General features: G+C 41.0%; 1 protein-coding gene across 1 annotated transcript in view; it reads left to right on the top strand.

Annotated features, from left to right (window-relative positions):
* The first annotated feature begins 65 nt into the window (after window positions 1-65).
* LOC142240010 (putative chitinase 10) overlaps window positions 66-10,471 on the top strand; it is a 51,171-nt gene continuing 40,765 nt past the window's right edge. The window contains exon 1 of the mRNA XM_075311729.1: window positions 66-233. Within this exon, the coding sequence (XP_075167844.1) occupies window positions 170-233 (64 nt within the window). The 5' untranslated portion in view covers window positions 66-169. The remainder of the gene's footprint in view (window positions 234-10,471) is intronic.

Here is a 10,471-nt window from a genome sequence, read left to right as displayed (position 1 = left end):
GATCGTGTTCTTTCATATATTTACGAAAATAAAATTTTCATATATATTTTCATAGTTGAAAGAACTCAAAGGACATCAACTCTTAACCTAGCATTACGGAAATTTAGCAATTTCTTAATTCCCTTTTAGATTTGTTTGGTTCTTCGTAAAACATTTAATATTTCTTACAATGTTCAAATTTGGATTTTTATTGTGCATCGGTCTATGGACTGTGGTGAAAGCAATTGAAACTGGTAAAATTTAAATAACTTCAAGAAAACGAAAACATAATGTAACTTACTATTATAATGTTAAAGTAATAATATTTATATAACATATATCCATAATTTAATGTTTCTCAAAAAAAAAAAAAAATGATTTTTCTGCTAAACACGGTTAGTCTGAAGTTGCGAGCTGCTATTATGCAATTGTTTCGTGGACACCACACTTAAATTAATTGATTTGATTTATTTTAGTGTAATTTAATTTTAATAGAATATTTTTTTATTAATTTGATTTAATATAATTAATTTTTTTGCGCGTAAGGTAGAAAAATGCTGTATGCACCTGACAGGTTGGCTGATAAGTTCCCGGTCTAATAAAGAAAAACACTTTTTTTTTGTCAAAATTCGTTTTTATTATTCAACATAGTTCCCTTCGAGAGCGATACAACGATTATAACGACCTTCCAATTTTTTGATACCATTTTGGTAATACTCCTTCGGTTTTTCCTCCAAATAGGCCTCAGTTTCGGTCACCTCTTCATTGCTGCCAAATTTTTTCCCTGCGAGCATCCTTTTGAGGTCTGAGAACAAGAAAAGTCGCTGGGGGCCAGATCTGGAGAATACGGTGGGTGGGGAAGCAATTCGAAGGCTAATTCATGAATTTTTCCCATCGTTATCAATGGCTTGTGGCACGGTGCGTTGTCTTGGTGGAACAACACTTTTTTTTCTTCATATGGGGCCGTTTTGCCGCGATTTCGACCTTCAAACGCTGCAATAACGCCATATAATAGTCACTGTTGATGGTTTTCCCCTTCTCAAGATAATCGATAAAAATTATTCCATGCGCATCCCAAAAAACTGAGACTTTGGACTTTTGAGTCTTTCCACGCTTCGGAGACGGTTCCCCGGTCGCTGTCCACTCAGCCGACTGTCGATTGGACTCAGGAGTGTAGTGATGGAGCCATGTTTCATCCATTGTCACATGTCGACGGAAAAACTCGGGTATATTACGAGTTAACAGCTGCAAACACCGCTCAGAATCATCAACACGTTGTTGTTTTTGGTCAAATGTGAGCTCGAGCGGCACCCATTTTGCACAGAGCTTCCGCTTATCCAAATATTGATGAATGATATGACCAACACGTTCCTTTGATATCTTTAAGGCCTCTGCTATCTCGATCAACTTCATTTTACGGTCATTCAAAATGGATTTTTTTGATGTTGTCGTCGGTAACCACCTCTTTCGGGCATCCACAGTCCTCCGTGCTCATTTCACCACGCTTGAATTTTGCATACCAATCAATTATTGTTGATTTCCCTGGGGCAGAGTCCGGAAACTCATTATCAAGCCAAGTTTTTGCTTCCACCGTATTTTGTCCCTTCAGAAAACAGCATTTTATCAAAACACGAAATTCCTTTTCCATTTTTTTCACAATAACAAAAGTTGCTTCACAAAAGCTCTAGGTTAGGTTAGGTTAGGTTAAAGTGGCAGCCCGATTAAATTTCAGGCTCACTTAGACTATTCAGTCCATTGTGATACCACATTTAACTAAAAGTACCTATTACATATGGGCACTTCTAGTCTTAACCACTGAACCTTCTCTATTATTTACTTTTGTGGAACCAACCAGATTGCTCCAAAAACATTAACAAACTGCTTAAGTTAACGTTTTCCAGGTCAGCCAGTAATCTAAAGCTATATGCTCCTAAAATTCGCTTACGCCTTACACAAAAAGCAGGACACTCACACAAGAGGTGTTTAATTGATTCCTTTTCCTCCACGTCATGACAGCTTATACAATAGTCATTATACTTCGCACCTATAGTTTTTGCAAATTCGCCTATCAGGCAGCGACCCGTTATAGCAGATATTAGGAGTGCTATCTGACGCCTTGAGAACACTAGCATATCTAGTGTGCGGTTTAAGTTTAAATGGGGCCATATTTGCTTGGTGTCGTTACAACCCTTGCAATTTTCCCATCGAATATTGGCCATCATAACAGCCTTCTCACGCAGTAAGAGCTTGCAGGTGGCCAGAGGCATACCAACAGATTCTAGTTCCCCTGGAATATGTAAGGTAGTTCCTAGCCTTGCTAACACATCTGCTTCATAGTTCCCCGGTATGTTCCTATTACCAGGCACCCATATTAGGTGAATATTGTACTGCTCAGCCATCTCGTTGAGAGATTTGCGGCAGTCGATGGCCGTTTTTGAGTTAAGGAACACAGAGTCCAAGGATTTTATTGCAGGTTGACTGTCTGAGTATATATTAATGCCAATATTTGTTGGAACATTACTTCTCAGCTAATTGACCACCTCTCTTATTGCCAATATTTCAGCCTGAAAAACACTACAGTGATTAGGTAATCTTTTCGCTATTCGAATTTCCAGATCTTTAGAATATACTCCAAACCCCACTTGTCCATTCAATTTGGAGCCATCAGTATAGAAATCTATATATCTTTTATTCCCCGGGGTCTGTGTACACCACGCCTCACTGTTGGGAATTAGAGTTTCAAACTTTTTGTCGAAAAGTGGTTTTGCCAGGGTGTAATCCACTACGTTAGGCACATCTGGCATTACTTTGAGGACCGAACTATGACCGTACATTTTTTTCGACCACAGCGATAGCTCGCGCAACCGCACAGCCGTTGTTGCAGCTGACTGTTTGGCCAAAATGTCTAAAGGCAATAGATGTAGCATGACATTAAGGGAGTCTGTTCCTGTCTTACTAAATGCGCCTGAGATACATAAGCTCGCCATACGCTGAACTTTATCTAAACAAGTCGGTTTCTGAAGTGCCGGCCACCAGACTACAACACCATATAGCATTATAGGTCTAACCACTGCCGTGTATAGCCAATGCACAATTTTTGGTCTTAGTCCCCACTTTTTCCCTATTGCCTTTTTGCACGAGTACAAAGCTACCGTGGCTTTTCTCGCCCTCTCTTCAATATTAAGCCTAAAATTCAGCTTCCTGTCCAAAATAACGCCAAGGTATTTTGCACACTCACCAAAGGGAATTTCAGTACCCCCTAAGGAAATGGGCCTAACCTTGGGAGTTTTGCGATCTTTGCAGTACATGACTATTTCTGTCTTTGCTGGATTTACACCAAGACCATTATCTTTCGCCCATTTCTCAGTCATCCGGAGAGCTCTCTGTATAATATCTCTGATTGTGGATGGGAATTTTCCCCTGACTGCTAGCGCCGCATCATCTGCGTATGCCACCACTTTTATCCTTTCTTTTTCTAGAGAAACCAGAAGGTTGTTTATAGCAACATTCCAAAGAAGAGGTGATAGAACTCCTCCTTGGGGAGTGCCTCTGTTCACATACCTTTGTATGTTTGCTTGCCCTAGTGTGGCTGAAATACGTCTCTTCATTAGAAGTTCGTCTAACAGCCTAAGTATACCTGGATCAACATTCAGAGTTGTCAGTCCCTTTAATATCGAGCTCGGATGGACATTATTGAACGCCCCTTCGATGTCTAGAAACGCCACGATTGTGTATTCTTTGACAGATAGTGAGCTTTCAATAAAGCTGACCAGTTCATGCAATGCGGTCTCAGTAGACCTGCCCTTCGAGTATGCATGCTGTCGTTTCGAGAGCAAACCTGAATCCACGCTAGTTCTAAGATACATGTCTATCATCCTCTCCAGGGTCTTAAGTAGGAATGAGGATAAGCTGATTGGTCGGAAATCCTTCGCACTCGAGTGAGACGCTTTTCCTGCTTTAGGTATGAAGACGACTTTTGTTTCCCTCCACTTTTCTGGAATATATGCTAAGTTTACACATTGTTTATATATCACCGTCAACCAGGGGATAATTCTTTCAGCCACTGCCTGTAACTCCGCCGGAGTAATTCCATCAGGTCCGGGGGATTTGAATGGTCCAAAGCTATTTAAAGCCCATTGTATTCTAGATTCCGACACAATTTCCTCGATAGGAAATGATCGCTGAGCCTCTGTTACACCGCCGGAACATGGTTCAACCGTCTGATTTCCAGGGAAGTGTGTGTCCAAAAGTACCTCCAACGTCTCCTCACTGGAGGTTGTCCAATTTCCCTCCGATGTTTTAATGAAACCTGGAGCGGAGCTCGTGGATGCTAATACCTTCCGTAGTCTGGAAGCCTCTGACGTATTCTCAATACACACAAAAGCTCTATCTGACAATCTAATTGACTTACAGACGTCAAATTTTGACACGAATCATTTGAAGGTTGGTACTATATAAAAATAATATGCATTTAATACTAGCGACGCCATCTATGTGTCAGACCGGGGACTTATCAGCCAACCTGTTATGTCCACCCCTGTACCGCACTCCATCACAATCGACCGGATACCGGTTTAAAACCTATCCCTCTTTCCGTTGGGTATGATTAACACCTCAGAACCGCCTTCGTATTACTTCAAGGTGGACCCCACGTTACGTTGTCCTTGATCATGTCCTTCGAGTCCGCATCCAGATTCAAGCTTACATTACTCATGTCGAAGTGTCCATGTCAACCTTTTTCCTGCGTTTCCTGAGTTCTACAAATCGCCCTACGGCCTCCAAGTTCCTCTCACCTTGTACCATCTTGTGGATTATATATCTCGGAGAGGCATTTAATCTTCTAGCGTGTTCCGTCGTTCTGCCCACCGGCAACATCTAAAGAATGTTTATTCGGCATCATCCTCGTCCCCTTCTTCTTCGAAAATTCAGTTTTATAATCTACATTTTCCTATACAATGCAGATACTTTCCAGCCATCTGCCCTCTGTCTCGTTCCTCCATCGTTTCTGAAATTTATCTTTGGTCTCTTGTCGAATGTCTGTCGCGCATTGTTGTTTGGTCTCGAAAACGCTTTGCCGCTCTATCTGGAGGTCTACTGGGATCGTTCAGGCTTCCCCTTATACTGTGCAGTATCCTGAAGTTATTCTCAGAGCTGCATCTGTACTGAAAGCAGCTTTTTCGCTTTAGTTAGTCTCTGTAGGATCGACGCCCAGATCTCATATCGTTAGAGGAATATACTGTTAGTCATCTCCATGGTTATCCTGCTTCTGCTTGAAAGAGGCACTGCTATATTTGCCATCAGCCTGCTCATGGCTACGGCGTTATCGTAGCGGCTTTCTCCGTTGCGTAATATTTCTGCTTGGTGTACGTTAGTTTCGAGTCCAGCCTTAGTCCCAAATATTTGATTGATTGTCTTGTTGTCGTCTATGTGTATCTGTATCTATATCTAGAGGCATATGCTCTCTCTTTGCCTCTCAATCGCTTGGGGGTCTATTGGGATCGTTCCTATTATTACTGATACTGTTCGTTATGCTGAAGTAATCTGCCATAAGAGCTGCCGTTCTCTGTCATTTATCTTTGGTCTCTTGTCGGATGTTCGTTATCAAGTCTGTCGAGCCTTGTTGTTCGGCCTCGAAAACCTTTTGGCGCTCAATCGCCTGGAGGTCTGCTGGAATCGTTCCTGCTATTACTAACGCAGCTTCGCCTGATACTGTGTGAAATGGTGATTCAATTCTCAGAGCTGCCATTGTATGTACTGAAAACAGCTTTTTCGCTTTAGTTCGTCTCTTTAGGGCCGACGCCCAGATTGATAGAGGAGTATACTGTTAGTCATCTCCATGAGTATACTTCTTCTGCTTGGAAGAAGCCCTGCTCTATTTGCCATCAGACGGCCCAGTCGCGACGTTATCGTAGCAGCTTTCTCCGCTAGTTGGAGTATGTTAGTTTCGAATCCAGCATTAGTCCGAAGTATTTAAATGAAGTGGTGGTGAACTTCTCTCTTATCACTGAGTGCTGTCTGATTCCATGTTAAGCTCAATGACAAGGAACCTCCTTTTTATAGCCGAGTGCGAACGGCATTGCAGTGAAACCACTTAGAGAAGCTTTGAAACACTCAGAAATGTCACCAGCATTACTGAGGTGGGATAATCAACCGCTGAAAAACTTTTTGATGTTCGGTCGAAGCAGGAATCGAACCCACGACCGTGTGTATGCAAGGCGGGCATGCTAACCATTGCACCACGGTGCCTCCCGTACCATGGTTTGGCGGAGTTTGTGTTAAGCCTCTTCAGTATTTCTCGCCCCTTATCAAAGAGTCTAGTCATCAGCGCAAAAATCCCCAACAGTCCTGATAGCCTCGCCCAGTCTTGGTTTGACGAGCCGTTGGAATAGTATTCCAGATGTGTCCAGCATACACAATGACCTGTCGACGATGGCGATGTTTTGTCGCCCTTGCTAATAAGAACTTATTTTTTCAACACATTAGGGAAGATACCTTCTTTAGGTAATTGTTGTACATAGCAAGTAGGGTCTGGGATCGCTTGGTTGCTATGAGTACGAGAATGCCGTCAGGACCAGGAGCCTTCTTGTCCTTGAGGCTTTTGGCGGTCCATTGCAGTTCCTCTGTTGTAAAGACCGAGATGTTTTTGAGCGCTTCAATCTCGTTCTCGTCTTCTCTGATCTCATTTCATGGGAATAAAGTTTCCACGATGTTTCGCATTTCATTCTCGTCCATCTTGTCCACCGGACTTCTCGCGCCGACTTCTTACATAACTATTTGATATCATAGTCCCCAAAGATTATAGTTTATGTCTGATCTTATCTCTTCCCATTTATCTCTCGTGCTCTTACTTACGATGTCTTTGGCTCCTTCTATTGATGTTAGTTATGTGAGTTTATTCCTTTTATGTTATGCGCTTAGGTATTTCAGCTTGTGTCCAGATCAACGAACTCTGAAACAAGGATGGGATTTGGCAGGGCAAGATGGGACACACGTCATCTACGCTGCTATCAATCACTTATAGGTATGAATTGAGGCGGCTGCATTTGCTTGATCTTAATTGGGCCAAAACTACCCGCGGACTGCCGCGGGAGGTATCTTTCCTCTAGTGCTATGGTCGATGGGCGAGCTCCGAGAACAGGATTATCCTTCTCACCCCTTCAGCTCCAGTATCCTCATGGATCCTGTTCGGATCTCTCTGGTATGTTGCTTGATCTCGAGGCTGGATCTCGCGCCCTAGTAGGTGAAGATCAACTTTTACATTCCTGTGTGGTGGTTGCCTATCCACAAGATGGTGTTTTGGATGGTAACTGCGATAGCATACCAGGAGGTACTGCTTAGACAACGTGTAGTTGTGTCTACGCACTGCGATGATCTTGATCTCCGCATAAAAGTGACCCAGGTGTCTACTACAAAGGCAAATCCAATCCCACGGCGGCGGGTTCTACGCACCGGATTGACCCAATGGGTCCAGCTCATCGTGTTGTTTCCTCCTTGTATTGTGTTCTGTCTCTGCCTCACCCCTACGCCTTGTCCTGGTGCATCTTCTTCTCGTCTTTATGCAGTGTCCAGATCAACGAACTCTGAAACAAGGATGGGATGTGTCCAGGATGATCTGGTGATGAGTCCAGTAAGTTTGGCAGGGCAAGATGGGACACATGTCAGCTACGCTGCTATCAATCACAGATAGGTATGAATTGAGGCGGCTGCATTTGCCTAATCCGCGGGAGGTATCTTTCCTCTGGTGTTATGGTCGATGGGCGAGCTCCGAGAACAGGATTATCCTTCTCACCCCTTCATCTCCAGTATCCTCATGGATCGTGTTCGGACCTATCTGGTATGTTGCCTGATCTCGATGCTGGATCTCGTGCTCTAGTAGGTGAAGATCAACTTTTACATCAGTCTGTGTTTGACAGCGATCGTGTACGGTCATTATTCGCGCATCATTTGGAGTTGGCAGGAATCCCGTTTTTATTCTGTGCGATTTACCGTTATATTTCATCAGTGAAGTTTTTGTGAATATAGACAATTTGTACATAAATAAATTACTCTCTAGTTATTTGTGAAATTTCGAAAACAAAAACAAAACTAACTAATTTCATTTGCTAAATAAATATACATATATAATACATTTAATTAACGAGAGAATATAAATTTCCTTTTGTTGTTATATGTGACATAATAAAGGCAAAATGACGGAGCCACCTGATCGACTTCTGTCAATGAGGATCGACAAAACAAAAACTTTGAAGAACACCTCGTTATTTCCAAAATATTTAATTATGTCCAGAAGAAATAGTGAAAATAATTTAGCTCAAGTGTCCCCATTCTTACTTAAGAAAACTATTGATTATGTATGTGGTGGAGAAATTGACATTTGTAAAAAGTTAAGAAGTGGCAACATTCTACTAAAAACGAAGACTTATTTACAAGCAACAAAATTAATACAGTTAACTGCTTTAACACCAGAAATTGAAGTTGAGATTATGGAACATGAATTTTTGAATACTTCTAAAGGTGTAATTTATGCCAGAGATTTAATTGGTACAGACAATGAAGAAATATTGCGTGAAATGAAACCCCAAGCTGTTTCAGAAATTAAAAAAATAATGAAGAAATATGATGAAAAACTTGTGGAGACTGGTTTGTTAATCCTCACATTCTCTAAACCTGATCAACCCGAGGAAGTTAAGGTCGGTTATGAAATCACTCCAGTTAGACCATTTATACCATATCCTCTACGATGTTTTAATTGTTTCAAATTCGGACATTCCACAAAATTTTGTACTAAGGATAAGATTTGCTGCAATTGTAGTCTACCTTTTCATACTAATCCAGAATTAAATGAACTATGCCAAAATGATAAGAAGTGTGCAAATTGTGACGCATTAAACATGAAAGACATAAACCATAATACAATGGACAAAAAATGTCCAGTCTTCCTAAAAGAAAAAGAAATACAAGCTATTAAAACAAAAGAAAAAGTAGACAATAAAAAAGCACGAGAAATTTACAATTCCAGACATCAAACCCAATCGACATTCGCTTCTGTTACTAGACCAACTGTAAACTACAACACATTGGATATGTTTGATATCTGCACACCAACAACAAACACAGTAGTGCTCCCAAACACTTCCAATCATACATGTATGAACGTTACCCCATCACCCACTTCAGCAAATGCTCCAACGACACCCATCAACAAAAACAAACAACAAACTAAGCCTGCTAGTTCATCCACACCTGCATCGAAATCAACAAAAATTCAAATAGTGCCCAAGAATTTATCAAAGCGAAAGAAGATGGAGTTGAAAGCAAAATTAAGAAAGACCACGGGTAGGAACACGAGCACGAGAAGTGAAAAAACATCGATGTCCATGGAAACTAACTCTTCCGACACAGAAGAGTTGTATTGTATCACGTAGTTATTTTTTTTTTTACTCTCTTAAACTTAAGTATATAGAATTCTCTTTGACTTTTTTTTTTATTTTTATCTATTTTAATGTCTTTGAAAATAATCCAATGGAATATGAGAGGTTATCTTAACAATTATCTTGAGCTACAAGTGATCATAAGAGAACACAGTCCTCATGTTATCATGCTACAGGAGACACACTTGGAGTCCATTAGTGGAGTTCCAGTGCCTATAAATTATAATCTTTACAACCGAAACAGTTCTGGTAGTCCTTTTGGAGGGGCCGCTATTCTTATACATAAACGAATTGAACATTCTGTTATTGATGATATAATGAATTTTGATTTTATTTCAGTTCGCATAGAATCTCAGTCAAGTATCGTAGTGACTTCTGTATATCTATCCCCAAGCTTAGACATAAATGAGAATGACCTTTATGGTATGTTTCCCGACACTACAGTACAGAGGCTTGTAGCTGGTGACTTTAACGGTTGGAATCAGCTTTGGGGTTCGCCAAGACAGAACAAGAGAGGCAATATCATAGGTAGATTCTTGCAGAACTCATGCTACACACTTCTAAATGATGGGAGTGCCACCCACTTCAGTACTCATGGTTCTTTTTCACATATCGATTTGACTTTTTGTTCACCAGATATAGCATTAGGAAGCGTATGGAAGCCAATGGATGATACCCATGGTAGTGACCACTATCCAATATTCATATCTCTTTTCCCTGGGAGGAAAACCTCTACTATTAAGATCACACCTAGATTCCATACAGATAGAGCTGACTGGGAGAAGTATTCTGAGAAAATAAGTAGGTTTAGCTTAGAAAGACCAGTTTCTGATGAAGTTAATAAGGAGGCTGCTAATATAACAAGGATTATTCACCAGGCTGCCAATGTATCAATCCCTCAGAATAGGGGAAGTTTCACCAAGTTCCAGGTTCCCTGGTGGAACAAGGAACTGCAGAATCTTAAGATTGAGAGGAATAGGGCGTGGAACGTATTGAGACGAGATATTTCTAGTATAAATATTTCGAATTTCAGACAGGCTAATTCTAAGTTTAAAAGACTT

The sequence above is a fragment of the Haematobia irritans genome, chromosome 5 (genome assembly GCF_050003625.1).
Source record: "Haematobia irritans isolate KBUSLIRL chromosome 5, ASM5000362v1, whole genome shotgun sequence".
In the NCBI taxonomy this organism is placed as follows: domain Eukaryota; kingdom Metazoa; phylum Arthropoda; class Insecta; order Diptera; family Muscidae; genus Haematobia; species Haematobia irritans.
Note: the sequence above shows the minus strand (reverse complement) of the source record. Positions and strands in the feature narration are given on the sequence as shown.